This window comes from Ictidomys tridecemlineatus, chromosome 11 (genome assembly GCF_052094955.1).
Source record: "Ictidomys tridecemlineatus isolate mIctTri1 chromosome 11, mIctTri1.hap1, whole genome shotgun sequence".
Lineage (NCBI taxonomy): Eukaryota > Metazoa > Chordata > Mammalia > Rodentia > Sciuridae > Ictidomys > Ictidomys tridecemlineatus.
Window position 1 is genome coordinate 41574966 of NC_135487.1, and position 14734 is coordinate 41589699.

Genomic DNA, 14734 nt, shown 5'->3' on the forward strand with positions numbered 1-14734 from the left:
TCCAGTATAAGGTAGGATGGAATGGCACTGTCAGTTGGAGTTTTGTTTGCACAGACCAGATGGGTATGTTCCCAGGAGGGCCACTGAAGAGCTCTAAGTGGAGTTCTGGCAGGAGAGATTAGAGGAACACAATTCCGGGGCCTGGCAGTTGTCAATCTCTTCTGGGAATCTGGATCTCAGGAGCCTCCCAAGGATTCTACTCATGGGGCAAGGGAGCCAATCCTTCACCCCTCTGCTTCTCACAAATACACCCTTCCCAGGCTTCCCAGGCCTAGTCCCTGAGTACATTCACACCTGCCTGTTCAGATTCCCAACCCACATCAGCTGGTCACGTGAGCCACCAGAGTCAAAGGGGAAGGGCGTTGGGCTCCTGCCTTCACTTTTCTGACTTGAGTACCCCTGGTAAAATATTTTCTGTTCCTGTTTTGTTCCCATTCTGCTAGGTACCCCCTAGGCCACATGGTAAGTGCTTGCCAGGGCAGTGAGGCAGTGTTTGCTCTGATCTCCTGTCTCCTGCAAGGTTTCTGCAAACATGACTGCCTCAAGATGGCACCACCTTAGCTCTCTGTGGTCAGTTGGTAAACACAGAACTCTTTTCAAGCACCAGTGCACAGTGCAGCCTCTTAATTAGCTAAGGGCAGTCTTCTTTTCTGATCTCAGGTTTTTCCATATTAAATTTGTCCATTGTGTTTCTCAGAATTCTCCCTCCCTCTCCGCTGATCCGTTTTTCTATTGGTGCTGCTGCTACTGCTGCTGCAACTGACTTGGCTTCAATGTATTCTTCTTCTTTGTTTAATACCCAAATTTCTGAGTCTGTAAGTCACTTTGACTATCCAATATTGAGGCTTAGTGATATGCTCTTTCATCTGCCTCTCAGAGAAGCAGTATTTCTGCTGCTTAAATCCTGAGCCACAGAGCAACTAGGAATGCAGCCTTCTTCTAGCCCGCCATCTTGAATCTCTAGCTATTGTTATGATTGTCATCACTCACTGATTTAAAATGCATTCTCTGGTATAGGTACCCATTCATGGGCCATGGTCACAAACGTGCCCAGGAGGGTAGCAGGAAGTTATAGATGGGGAGCTTGTATGGGAGTGAGGGATGATGGCCCTCTAGTTGGGAGATAGCTGAAGTGTTCTATTTTAATGGAGCATCAGTGTTCCAAGGAGGGTTTTGGGACAGAGGGGAGCCATCTGGAATAACTAGCTCAAGAATTGATACTCAATTTTATACTAGGGAGTCACTAAAGGTTTAGGTACAGGAGAAAATAGGGCTAGGACCTGGCTCTCACAGCTAAACGCTCAAAGTCACTCCAGGTGAACTGGGCTGCCTGAAATGACACACAAAGACAGAGAAATACCTTCTTCTTTGGGTCTTGTGACGGCTCCTCTGACCTTAGGGGTCCATGGAAAGAGAGCAAGGAGGACATGCTGAACCCTTTTATTGGGAAGAAACCATTCAAATGAGGCAAGGGGTCAGGTTTCAGGGGGTTGAGTCTAGCTTCCTGACATCTGTTGTCAGCAGATTGACTGACATTTAGGAAGGCCACACCCATGTCATGAGCTGTGTGGGGATCAGGGCAGAGCAAGCAAAAAGACCAGAGCAAGGCCCATTCAAACAGTCCACTTTGTGTGTTCAATGCTTATAGTTCACACACACACAGCCTGTGACTGGCTCGCCACATCTCCACATTCTCATCCATCAAGGCTAAGGGGCATTTGGTTCCTATGTGGCAGCTCCCCACAGAAGAGCACGCTTGTGTGCAGGGTGGCTTTGCAGTGAGACAAGGAACCAAGTCAGGTGGCTGGAGCCCTTGGCCAGCACAGGGACTCCACTGTACCACCCAGAATGTGCCACTTGCCTTCCCCTTTGGGGATGCCCAGCAGATAAGCCCAAGGGCATGTGCCAATTTGCAGTCATGAGAGCCATAGACTCTCTCTGTCTATGAAACATATCCCATAGAGTCCCATTTTGCAGCTAAGAGCCCGAGTAGACATACTTAGTGACTTCCCTAAGTTCATGCATCTCAGACACAGAGCTCTAGTCACAATGACCCTGACTTGTGCAGAGCATTGTCACATGCTAGACATCCTGCGGGGACTTCACATGTGTATTCTCACTACATCTTCACAGGTTCCCAGTGAGGTGTTGCTATTCCTCTGGCCATTTTACAAATAGGAAAACTGAGGCTCAGTTAGCTGAGTGACCGCTACCCATGGCTGGGTAGCCAGTGGGTGTGTCTGACTCCCCAGTCCATGGAGGGGGTCCCCTAGGTGGTCCAGGAAGCTCTAAGCTCTCCCCTGAACTTCTCCCTGGTGGTTGGATGGGGAAGGGCCCCTGGGGTGGTTTGAGCATCTCAGCCCTTTGAGCTCTGACTTAAGGCTTCCCATCTCTGGATGGAGAATAGACTGTTTTCTTGATCAACTGAGGCTCAGAGAGGTTGACAGATCTCCCAGGGCCACATAACAGATCAGGAGCAGAGTTGAGCTACGACCTTAGAAATCCTGTTGCTCAGGCCAGCAGTTCTTTTTGTACTCTGAGCTGCTTCTGGGTTTTCCCAGCCTCAGACTCCAAGGAGATGGGATCCAGTCTGGGACAGCAAGAGCGTTCCCCAAAATTCCAGCATCTGAATTTTCTCTCTTCTGCCCCAGGCTGCAGTTCTCACTGGGAGATATCAGATATTGGCACCCACAGACGACCTGGGCAGAGGCCTGGAGGGCAGTCTGACCAGTGTGTGGGCCACAAGGAGGCCAGTGTCCATGCTTCTTGCTGCCGTGCCCCAGGCCTGGAGTGCAAAGTCAAGGATCATGGGGTCCTGGGCCCTGCAGAGCAGGTGAGGAGATGTGGGGGTGGGGTGGGTGCTTGGGGTCCCTCAGGGTGGATGTATCTGTTCTGTGAAGTTCTTGTGGGGGGCTGTTTCTGCTCTTATCCAGATTAGTAAGGCTTGCTGCCTGGGCCCCTGCTCCTCTTTGAGGAGGATATGCATAAATATGATATGAAGAGAGGCGGTGTGTGCACATGATGGATGGATCAACTTAGCAAACCGAGAGGTTGCTGTAGGACAAGAGCCCCACTGGACTCTGAGGACACAGAGGTGACTCAGCCTAGGATTCAGAGGAGGGGACACCTGAAGGTTGAGGAGTGAGGAGAGCCCTGCCAAGAGGTCGAGGCGTGGGATGAGGCCAGAGCTGAGAGCTGGGCTTGGTGAGCCAAGGCAGGGTGGCCCCAGGGCTCTGGGCAGCTCCTTCAGCAGGGCCCCAGGGGCCAGGCATCCAAAGCCCACTCCTAGGGGAGCTTAGCCACATTGTAAGATGCAGTGTGAAGAGACTGCAGTCTGATGGTGCATCCTTGAGGGCAGGGATGGGGTCAGATCCATCCTCTGGGTGTGCACAGGTAAGGTGCTAGCTCCAGGTGCTACTCCAGGCATTGGGGAGACAGACAAACAGATGGCCAGCTGGCCAGACAGACAGATAAACACTCCTGCTTCCCCACCTGGAGTGTATGTTCTAGTCCAGGTAGTTTAGTCAGCTAAGGTACCGTCCACGAGGTGGACAGAAGTGAAGCAGGCCAGGGAATGGGTGGGAAGGCATCGGAGCCCTCACTGAGCTGGTGGAGAGGACAAGCCACGAGGACACCAGGCAGAGGAGCAGCAGAGTAAAGGGGGAGCAGGCCCAGGGGCCACCAGGAACATCTGAAGGCCCATGAGGCAGCAGCAGAGTTAGCAATGGAGGGGAGAAGCTCAGAGACGACACAGCAAGGTCACTTCGGGCTTCAAGGCCACAGTCAGGCCTCAGTTTTTGCTGAGTAGCCTGAGAACCATGCAGTGCTGTGTCTAGGGTCAGGGGTGATCTGACCTGGGTTTGGACAGGTTCACTCTGGTCCCCAAGCTGAGAAGAAAATTCAGGGGACATTAGCAAAAGCAGGGAGAATAAAGGGTGGCTCTTGCCATGGTCCAGGCCTAGGAGGTGGGGCTCAGGCTGGTGGGAAATGTGGAGGGACATGGGGCCTGCAGGAGGCGCTCGTGGGTGTGGTGGATGGTGTAGGGGGAGGGGTGGAGGATGGTTGAGGTTTTGTTGGGCTACTGGACAGATGGAGTTGCTGTGAAATGGGGTGGAAAAGGCACTCAAGGGGCAGGTGGAGAGTGGACACTGTGGAGGTTCCCCTGTGCCCTGAAGATCAGGTGTGGAGCAGAAGCGGGTGTTGGGATGCAGACCCACTGTGAGGAGGTGCAGCATGGCGCTCCAGCTGGCCCAGAGCCAGAGGTGTCTGTCTCGGCCCCCACTGGGGCTGTTGGGAAGGAGAAGTGAAGTGGGGGCGTGGCCTGCGTTGCTGAATTTACCCTTTCTTCTCCCTGGGCTATGTCAGGTCACTGTGGCCTGTGAAGAGGGCTGGACCCTGACTGGCTGCAATGCCCTCCCGGGGGCCTCCCCCATCCTGGGAGCCTATGCTGTGGACAACACGTGTGTGGTGAGGAGCTGCGACATGGACACTGCAGGCAGGACCAGTGAGGAGGCCACAATAGCCACTGCCATCTGCTGTCGGAGCCAGCCCCCAGGCCAGGCCTCCCAGGAACTACAGTGAAAGCCCAGGCCAGCATGGATGCCCGGGTGGGGGCCAAGGACTGGGTGCTAAGTGGATGAAACAGCTCTACCAGCCTGGCCCTGCTGGCACTGGCCAGGGGTGGGGTGCTCCTTGCCTGGGAGAACTCAGCGTCTCTCCCTGGACCCTCCTCCCCATAGAGGTGCAGGGAAGTCCCTCCTTCACTGGGGGAGCAGAGATGGCCTTTAATACATCATCAAAGCGGGTTAAGTTGTGCTCGGCTCTGCCAGCTGCTCCCAAGGTATCACCCCCCCTCCATGGCAGTTACCTTCTAGAGCTCTCTTGCTGGTGCCAGGCCCTCAGTCCTCCCTTGGGGGCTGGATGGGGCCAAGTATCAGCCTGGGGCAGCGAGGGTGAGGGTGTTGGAGGTCCTTTACTGCCTGCTCTCTTTAGAGAAGCCCCTGGGGTCCCTGATGAATAAGGGTCATATCCCACATGTTCTGGGGATGGGAGTGGAGTGAGGTTCAGGCAGAGGGTGGAGACAGAGGCTCCTGGTTAACACAGGCCATGCCTCAGCTTCTTCCAGCCGCCCTCACTGTGCTCCGTCTTAGACTTTGTAACTGCCCAGTATCACCTACAGTGAGCCACCACCCCAGGACCAGCTTTTCGATTTGCAGTGGAGGGCCACATGATACATGCCCCATCATCAGACCCCCTCTACTGGCACTCCTACTTTATGAAAGAAGACACTAGAAATGAAAGTGGGAGTACCTGCCAGCCTTGCACAGCCAGGAAGTGAAGTGGTACCAGGATATGAACCCAGAGCCATCTGGCTAGAAGCCAAGCCTGTTTTCAGTGTACCAGGCTGGGCTCCTCAATTTTATAGATAACAGTGAGGCTACAAAGGTGAAGGTGTCTGCACCCTGCTTGCTGTGGACAAGGGCCTCCGCTGTGGCCTGGTGTGGAGGTCAGTCAAGTAGCCCAGTGACTGTCCTTCCCCGAGCACTGCCCCGCCCCACCCACCCAAACAAATAAGCTTGTCTAGCTTTGGGGGCTCTTCTCTGTTGCCTTTATATAGCAAGGAACTTTTCCAGATCTGTTTTGCTTTTGTAATTTGATATTTATTCTGGGTTTTGTAGCATTTTTACTATGTGGTGACTTTTTAAAATAAAAGCAACATTGTCAGGATTCTGGACTGGACTCTGGCCTAGGACAGTTTTGCTTATACCGGGCACTGGTTAGTATGTTAAATGAAGTGATGAATGGTATTGGATGAGTACTGCAGAGTGAACTTATTCCTTGTGCCTCTCCTAGGAATGCATGAATATCTTCCAGAAATTTCCCTGGACCCAACTAGTCAGGATGCCCTGCCCCTTACAACATTCTAGATGTCCTGCTGCCCATGTCCACTGAGCCCTGGACTCCCACTGACATTTCCATCTTCTCCTAGCAGCAGCCTAGCAGTTTATGGAAGCTCTTGTCTTAAGTGTGCAGCTAGTGCTTGTCCATGATGGTTGTTCCTGACTTGTCAGATCTCTTTCCAGTTTGCAAAATGTAATTATCCCATTCAGTGTAGGATCTCCCAGCCCCCTGCTGAGGTTGATGTGTCACCATCTTAGATAAGATATGGCTCTACAAAGCCCATGTAATAAATGAGGAATCTACTACAAAGGCAAAAATCCTCCCCAATTGTTTCCGGACAATTCAGTGTTGTCTGTAGAAACAGATGCTAATGGCTTGAAGGCCAGAACTGTGCACCTGGGTTCACAGGCACCTATGCTGCTGTAAGGTCTGAAGACACCCACTCCCTGCCTAGGATGGCATGGGATTGTGAGTTAGATGGTTTGATACCCACACCCTAACAGTTTGTGGCTTGAGAGGGGGAAACAAGTCCATCTTGCAGATGGTTGACAGCTGGTCACCAGGAACAGGGAAGATCTACAATAGTGCATGGGAGGAGACCCAGGTGAGCAACACAGGATGCGAAAAATGAGGAAAGATGGTGAAAGGCTCAGAAGACCCACAGCACCAGTCGGCACCAGGATGGACCCATGTGCGCCCCCACTGGCTGTGTCTGATATTTGGTGAAAAAATGTTGGTGAAACTCCAACTCCACATTTTTGAAAAATTTTATTTTATAATCTTAGAAGCTAAGAACTCTGCCACGCATGAACCAAATTTAGAATTAAGATTCAACCCTAGTTTATCTACTTCCTTTTGAAAGTTTATAAACAAGATTTTATACACAAGAGGTAGCAGCGGAAAATTCCAGTCTGCTTGTTCCAAGCTCAAAAGGTACTGCACACACCTTGATGTTAGCAGGGAGGGTGGGGCAAGCTGGGGGAGACTGATGGCGCTCTAGAGGTCAGTGACCAGGTGAGTCTGCCGGGAAAGTCCCAGGTGAGCTGCCCTCGGGGATGCTCACCTCTTGGTCCCAGGATGCCTTCAAGGGCAGGACTTCAAGGGCTGTCCCAAAGTCAGCCTGGGCCAAAGAAAGTTCTTGAGAACACACAGCATTGAGTCAATTGTGCAATTCCTGCTTGATTTGCAGACCATAGTGAAAGATTATAAAAACATCTTCATCCAAAAAATTGGCAGTAAAAATGACAACTCTTCCAAGGCAAGCCTGTCACAATTGTCACTTTGTGGTACAATAAAAAAGTCCCCAGCAAGTTTGTTGACTGTAGCCATTGGAAATCAAATGGTTACTGGCAAAGTGGAATCGATGCTCATTGCAGCAGCAACATAACAAAATGAACCAAAGCTAGAGTGACAACGATCCTGATGCAGTTTCACGAGGACAGAGGTGCGAGGGAGGGCAGAAGGCGTCGTTTCCATAGGAAATAAGGGGACTAGAAGTGGAAACTTCACTCCTGAATTTGGGCTCCTGAGAGTGCAGCTGCCAGCGATGATATCCCAACGTGCATCATCACCAGCATTTTAATGCATGTCCTACACAATCTTTCTTCAAGGGGCACGGAGAGGAGGTTGTTGGAGATGGGGTGAAGAGGAAAACAGTAGGACATAGGGTATTCAGGTATTCAAAATCAATTTTTGAAAATCACATTCAAAATCGTAAAAACACAAGAACCATACCAAATTTGCCATTTTGTGCCTGTTTCTCTGAGGCATGGTTCTGCTCTTAAACGCTGGCCCTTTCATCTTTTTGTGTATTTGACAAAAGCCACCACTAGACCACAGTAGTTATAGAATTACACACTGAAGCCTGACCTACAGGAACTTCTACAGTTGAACAATGAAACGAAGGGTTACTGAAACTGCACAGCAATGAAAGCTGTCTGCCCTGTCACATGTCCCCACAAATGCAAAAGCAACCAAAAAGGCACTTTGGGGCTGACGGCGCCTCTTTGACTTGGCAAATCTGACAGTGGCAACCTGGCACTTCCTAAGGTTCCCCTAGTTCTGTGCATGGTGAGTTGAAAATAAGGCAGAACATGTAACTAAAGGCAAAACAGGGCTGGAAATGTGTGAGCAATTCAAAACACAAAATGTACCAAATTTACGAAATGTCGGTTGGTGTAACCCTCTCGATCTGCACCCCAAAAGGGAGCCAGTATTTAACCTGAAATGAGTAAGTGATGCTATGCCTGGGAAGTACAACTACTGGATGGGTGTTCAATTGCTTTCTGGTTATTTCAGGGAAAGAAACCTTAACCTTGCCTTTTCAGTATTCATTAGTCATCTGGAGGAGAAAGAAAGTCTCAAGTTCCTTTTCCTGTGTTAAAATTATGATGAAGCTCACAAAGCAGTGTTTCCCAACTAGGATATTAACTTCCCATACACCACTGCCACAGGCTTCAGTAATTATGTTTTTAAGAAAAAACAAATGATTGTGGGATCACATAATTTAAGACTACAGTTTATTCAATATGTCTCCAAGCAATAAAAAGAATTTTATGAAGTCAAACTCAATAAATTTTATCTTAAAGTGCTTTTTATTTTGCTGTTTTTAAAATTTGTTTTAGGGACAACTTGTGTAATTTCTTTAGTGACAGATGTCAAAGAATGCACCTTGTACTTATGGAGAATGTAGTTTTTTTTATTGCTCTTTTTAATCTAAATCATATCAGAAAATACCTTAAAGAGCTTAATAATTTCCCAATTTTTGATCCTGGTAACATTTCATCAAGGTCCAAGCAGGGTTCTCAACCAGACCCACTGGAAATTCTATACAAAGAAGGAGACATATTAAATATAAAGGTCTGTGTAAACTGAATTCTTCAACTACTATTTTACAATGAAAAGGAATTCTACCACATCACTTTACATCATTTTAAATTGGATTTCTTACTCGATGTTACTGGATTAAAAATTTGCCCCTGCATACCTAAAGGCAGCTTGCTATTTTTTTAAAATATAAAAACCAGAGGAATTTCTTTTGTTGCATCATAGAGAAAGCAACAACTTTACCCTCACTCTTGTACGTTCATGTAACAAAAGTCTGCCACCAGCTTTATTTCCTAAAATCTCCAAGGGAAAAAAAAAGTCAATCTGCATGTGGTCCTGTGGCTGCTGGGCAGCTGGTCCACGGCTGGAGCTCTGTCACCACCGCAGCCTCCTGTCTTCTCACGCCCAAAGAGCGCTTCCTCTAAGAACACAGTCCTCCAGCTCTCCCAGGACAGTCTCCAGGCTCTTCTAAGGGTTTCAAGGATGAGATTCCGGTTTCCAAAAGGCGCTGAGCACCTAGTCTTCTCAGGTGCCAGACATTCTCCTCTAAGGATCGACATCGTCAAGGTCACTTCTTAACTCGCCAATCATCATGGGAGATTCTGAACCCTGTGAAAAAGAACAGGCAGTTACAGTTCAGACAGTTAAGTTAGGAAAAAAAGTCTTCTATACTCACTTCCTTCTGTGTTCTGTAATTTAACCAGGTTATCATGTAGCAACTTATTTCTGTTTGTTAAAGGGTAATAAAACAAGATGGTAACTATTATGTCTTCTATTTGACAATTCATAATTAACACAGAACACTTTCTAGGATCTCATTTAGTCACTGAAGCAACCAGTGACTTGTCTAATGGCATAATCCTCCTTCGCAACCACATAGGCAGGCTCTCATTAGAACTGACTGAGCAATGGGACAAAGCAGAGACAGGAACTTGCTGTCACTGACAACCACTTTGAGCTGGGTACTCCACCTGACAGGTAGGTTCTGGTTCATTCCTGGGTCTGTATTTTTCACGTTACTAATTTGTGGTCTTTGGTTTACACAGTTAACAAATAGTTTTGAAGACATGTCTGTCATGTGCCTTGGGACTGATATGACTGGAGGTGTGGATGGGAGAGAAGGGACGATTTCTTTGTGGAAGTGATATGCTAGCTGAGTGGGAGTTAGGGCAGTGTATGGAGGCAGATGGGGAAGGTACAAAGCATATTTGAAAAACTAAAATTCAGAAACCGCTGGAGGGAGAGGTGTGCCACATCAATCAGGACCACATGGAGGGTTACAAGCCTTAGCAGCAAAGCTAAATCACTGAAAGGTCTCAGCACGTGAACTAGAGCGCCAAGAGTGGAGGCACCCCTGCCTCCACTTCTTCCAGAGATCCAGAGATTAAAGTGCTTGGACAGACAAAAAGATGGGTGGCCACTATGTGAAAGGTTTCATGGCTCTCAAAGGCCATGGGGTGTTGGCTTTGGTTGGGGGGGGGGAGTGGGGTTGGGCATGTTGAGTTTAAGGCATTTTTGAGACAAAGCAAATGATATCAGGAATCAGAGAGCTGGAAGTTCATGTCTGGAGTTTAGGAGAATCGCCACAGTGACGGCTGTGGGGAAGGCATCAGGATATGGGATGGAGGATATGGGATGGAGACCTAGGGATGCCTGCTGGGCACCTGGAGGATCAGAAAGAACAGGGTCTGAGGAAACCCAGGAGTAAGATGTGTCCTGGAAGTCCCTGAAGAGTGTTTCAAAAAGGGCAGAGTGTTCCCAAGTAGCATAGAACTAAGAGGACTGGGAAATAAAGGCCACTTGCCACCTCCAACTGTGAAATGAAAGAAAAGGGAATCAGGCCTGAGGCTGAAGAATAAGTGAGAGATAAGGAAAGAGGGATGGTTAAGTTTAGACTTAAGAGGAAAGGTGGGCTAAGGAGAAAAGAGAGGGCTTTTTAAGATCATGGGAGGGAACTGCTGAAACTCTATTAGAAATGATAGCAGGGAGGAAGGGCGTGGGGAATAAGTCTGTCAGGGTGGGAGTGGATGAGGGCAGAAGGTCTTGTGGGGTGGGGGAGGGAGACTGGCCACTGTCACAGGAGAACAAGAAAGATGGTGTGGATACTGGGGCTGGAAGTTTGGGAATCAGCAGCTGCTGGAGCTCTTGTCCTATAGCTTTTATTTTTACTGCAAAGAAAACAGGTGATGGGTAAACTGCTGAGAATGACCCTTGTATAAGCCATGTCACTACACTGGGCCTTAGTGAGCTTTCTGTAAAATCAGGGCAATAGCTGCTCACAAGGTTACTGAGGATCTGAAAGAGACCATTTAAGAGAAATGACACATATGGTAACTACAATTTCACTTAATGGGACTTATTCTGTGAGGGGGCCACACAGGAGACAGACCACTATTGAGGAGGGCAAGACTAGTTGGGAAAACGTAACAAACAGTCATATTCACTTAGTTCAGTATTTTGCAAGAAGTAGGTGCTGGATAAAAACCTCTTAGGAGGCTGAGGTAGGAGGACCACAAGTTCAAAGCCAGTTAACAACTTAGCAAGATCTTGTCAAACAAACAAACAAACAAAACAAACATGTCCCCCCAAAACAAAACAAAAAACCTCCCAGGGCTGGGGATGTGGCTCATTGGTTAAGTACCCTTGGATTTAATCCCTGGTTCCAAAACAAAAACAAAAACTTTCTCTATTAATGAGTAATGAAAATGTTGTTTAAAAAATAATAAACATTGAGAGTTAGGGGGGTAGCTCAGTGGCAGAGTGCTTGTCTAGCATGCATAACATGTGGGTTTGATCCCCAGCAGTGGGGGAGGGGAGGGGAGGGGAGGATGCCGGGCAGGCCATGAGCTCCAGTTATTCTCTGGGTTCTCTGCCAGGCAGGTGTACTGCAGTAGCATGGGGTCCTTCCTTTTAAGGTCCATATTTCTGAACAGGCTAGTGATAGCAGAAGAGACTTTTTTTTAAAAAATAGTTATTTTTTAGTGTAGTTGGACAAAATAACTTTATTTTAATTATTTATTTTTATGTGGTGCTGAGGATCAAACCCAGGGCTTACATAAGCTAGGTGAGCGCTCTACTGCTGAGCCACAACCCCAGCCCCAGAAGAGATTTTTAAGCAACTTGGCAGAAAGAAGCAAACAAGCCAGGACAATGTGTGTGTGTGCCCTGGCTTTACCAGGACTGAGTGGTATGGCGAGCCAGCACCTTGAAGCCTGGCCTTTATTTTATACTATAGGACAGTTCAACTTTGCAAGCCTGCTGTCAGTGAGCTCTGAGCTGAGAGCACCAGAGGGTTGAGCTGGCTGTTCTTCAGACACACACTCCAGAAGAGCATCCTTCCTTCTTTGACTAGAGAGATTCTTTCTCAAAAGCTTAAGAGCAGGGACTGCCCTTTCAGCCATGAACAGGTCCCCGGTCATACCTGTTGTAAGTGCCTCTCTCCATTCTCATTGGCAGGACTGCTCTCTGACCCATTACTGCTTCCTGATTGCTCTTTTTCATTCAACAAAGCTGTGGCATATGCTAATGTGTCCTGCAGGAGGTTGAAACACAAGCAGAAAGAGTTAAGGGCCATCCTAACTCTTCACTGATCTTTGGCAGCACGAGCAGCCAGAGTGGCGTATTCCACCACTACACTCAACTTTCATGCCCTGCTGGGACCAGACTGACCAACCCACAGCACTTCTTCCAGGCAAATGATTTGCATAGACTTTCATGAGTGTATACCCATCTGTTGCCTTTTCACAGAAAATCCAATTACATTTTCAACCCCACACCTCTTATCTGGGCTATGGATTCCGAGAATGCTGCACAAGGGGACTTCAAAGCAAACAAGTTCAAAGATGGCCCTTACCTGAGCTGAGATGGTTCGCTGGAAGGTTTTTCCAGTTGATGTTTCATTAGACACATTACTCTGTGGTGTCCAATAATGTTCTGACATCTGGATGAAAGATCAAGCATGCCATCAGAGTCCACAGTCTCCACCATCAGATGGTAGAGTCTAACCAGCACAGGCTCTAAGTCCACCCGGACCTCCAGTCACCTCAGGAGATCACAGAGGATTTATCTCTTCTCCCACAACCCCAGGAAATACTGCTTCTTATATAGCATCACCCCTGTCTTTACCCATGAAGTTAAGACATGTTTGGTAGTTAGTTCTCCCTTATCCATAATTGCTTCACCTGGTTTTTAGTTGCCCATGATCAGACACAGTCCAAATATATTAGGTGGAAAATTCCAGAAATATACAAATCCTAATTTTTAAAAAAATATTTATTTTTTAGTTGTAGTTGAACACAATACCTTTATTATTTTTATGTGGTGGTGAGGATTGAACCCAGGGCCTCACAAGTGCCAGGTGAGTGTTCTATCGTTGAGCCACAACCCCAACCCTACCAAATCCTAAATTTGAAATAGTGCGACAGTCGGAGTATCATGATGAAATCGTGTGCTGCCCCACTCCAGATGTAAACCATTTCTTAGTTTAGTAATAAGTCCACGCTACATGCTACCTTCCTGACATCGTCATTTTGCAATGATCTTTTTCACTGACAATATATGAGAAGGCCAACAGTAGCCTGGCTGTGTCAAGATACCTATCTATATCATTCACATCATCTCCTCACGCTGGCATTGCACCATCTCACACCATCACAAGAAGACTGAGTATGACAAGTATTTTAAGAGAAAGACACCATATTCATATAACTTTTGGGTACATTATCACAGCTGTTTTATTTTATTATTTTCCCCCTTTTTATTATTAGTTGTTATTATTAATTTCTTATTGTGCTTAATATAAAACTAAACTTTATTATACGTTTATGGGTCTGAGGAAAAATAATATGTACAATGTTAAGTGCTACCTGTATTCAGGTATCCACGAATACCCCCCGTAGATAAGGGGGACTATTGTATTGACACATTTAATATATACAAATAGATATTGACTATACTAAAGAAGTACTTTAAGTCTGAAAATACTTTGAGATCAGTTTACAAATAAGGTTTTGGAGATTCCCCTGATAAGATGTGTTGTTATTAATCTTTATATTATAGTTAGAAGAATTCAGAATTGATTACCTTCTTCTGGAGCCACTGCACAGCCCAGCTCCAGTGGTGAGAATTTTCCTTAAAATATTCTTTAGCAGCAGGACACCTGGTGATCAGGGACATTTTTATTAACCAAGTGTTTTCTTTGAAAACATTCATGTTTAATCCATAGTAATTTTACTTTGAAAAAGTATCTTGCCACTTTCATTAAAATTCAGTTAACACCTGTGTTAAACTTCTATTCTGTTCTGGTTTGGTTAAGCAACACATTCCCAGGTTACACTTCAGAGGCAGCACAAGGTGCACGTGTGGTGAATGTCCATCCTTCTACCTCACTCTCATTCAGATCTATTAAAAGTCAAGGATGGAAAACAAAAATAAAAACCACAACAGATTGTATATTTAATAAATGACCTCTTGACATATCAAATTGGTCTTAATTTTTGTGCTTTGAATATGAAGAATGAGATTATGGGAAAAGTTAACTTGAAAGCATTGCTTTGTAAGCCCCTGCCACCCCACAACCTTCTTCATTTTTCTTTTCTGTTTAGAAAGCTGTCCATATTTGAAGACAGTACTGAAGGAGGGAAAAGAGGAGAGAATCATTTTAGTTTTGGAAGATGAAAAGACTTATGGAGATGGCTCGTGATGATGGCTATACAGCTAGGTGAATGAACTTAATACCATTGAAATGTAGGTTTAAAAGGGTTAAGATTAAAAAACAAAAAACAAAAACCTTTACTTTGAAGCCTATCAGCCTGTGTTTAAGTCCTAGCTCTGTGACTTTAGTTCCAACACTTAAACTACCTATGATAAATCCCATGATAAATGATTCCAAACCTTATGAAGTTGCTGCAAAGATTAAATAAGATAAAGCCAACAAAGTACTTCACACAGTGCTATAGGAGTTGTGTTTTTTTTTAAAGTATTTTTATTAGTTGTCGATGTATCTTTA

The 14734-nt window shown here is 46.6% G+C and overlaps 2 protein-coding genes across 6 annotated transcripts in view; one reads left to right on the forward strand and one right to left on the reverse strand.

Moving 5' to 3' along the window:
* The window catches only part of Pcsk9 (proprotein convertase subtilisin/kexin type 9), a 28784-nt gene extending 23045 nt beyond the window's left edge, over nucleotides 1-5739 (forward strand). The window contains exons 11-12 of the mRNA XM_078026339.1: nucleotides 2652-2833; nucleotides 4366-5739. Coding sequence (XP_077882465.1) covers nucleotides 2652-2833; nucleotides 4366-4581 — 398 coding nt within the window. The 3' untranslated portion in view covers nucleotides 4582-5739. The remainder of the gene's footprint in view (nucleotides 1-2651; nucleotides 2834-4365) is intronic.
* A 911-nt stretch (nucleotides 5740-6650) lies between these two features.
* The window catches only part of Usp24 (ubiquitin specific peptidase 24), a 135394-nt gene continuing 127310 nt past the window's right edge, over nucleotides 6651-14734 (reverse strand). For all 5 annotated transcript variants that reach the window (XM_078026335.1, XM_078026336.1, XM_078026334.1 and 2 more), the window contains 4 exons: nucleotides 13810-13885; nucleotides 12581-12667; nucleotides 12149-12259; nucleotides 6651-9336 (listed from right to left, as the gene is read on the reverse strand). In XM_078026335.1, coding sequence (XP_077882461.1) covers nucleotides 9274-9336; nucleotides 12149-12259; nucleotides 12581-12667; nucleotides 13810-13885 — 337 coding nt within the window. In that variant the 3' untranslated portion in view covers nucleotides 6651-9273. The remainder of the gene's footprint in view (nucleotides 9337-12148; nucleotides 12260-12580; nucleotides 12668-13809; nucleotides 13886-14734) is intronic.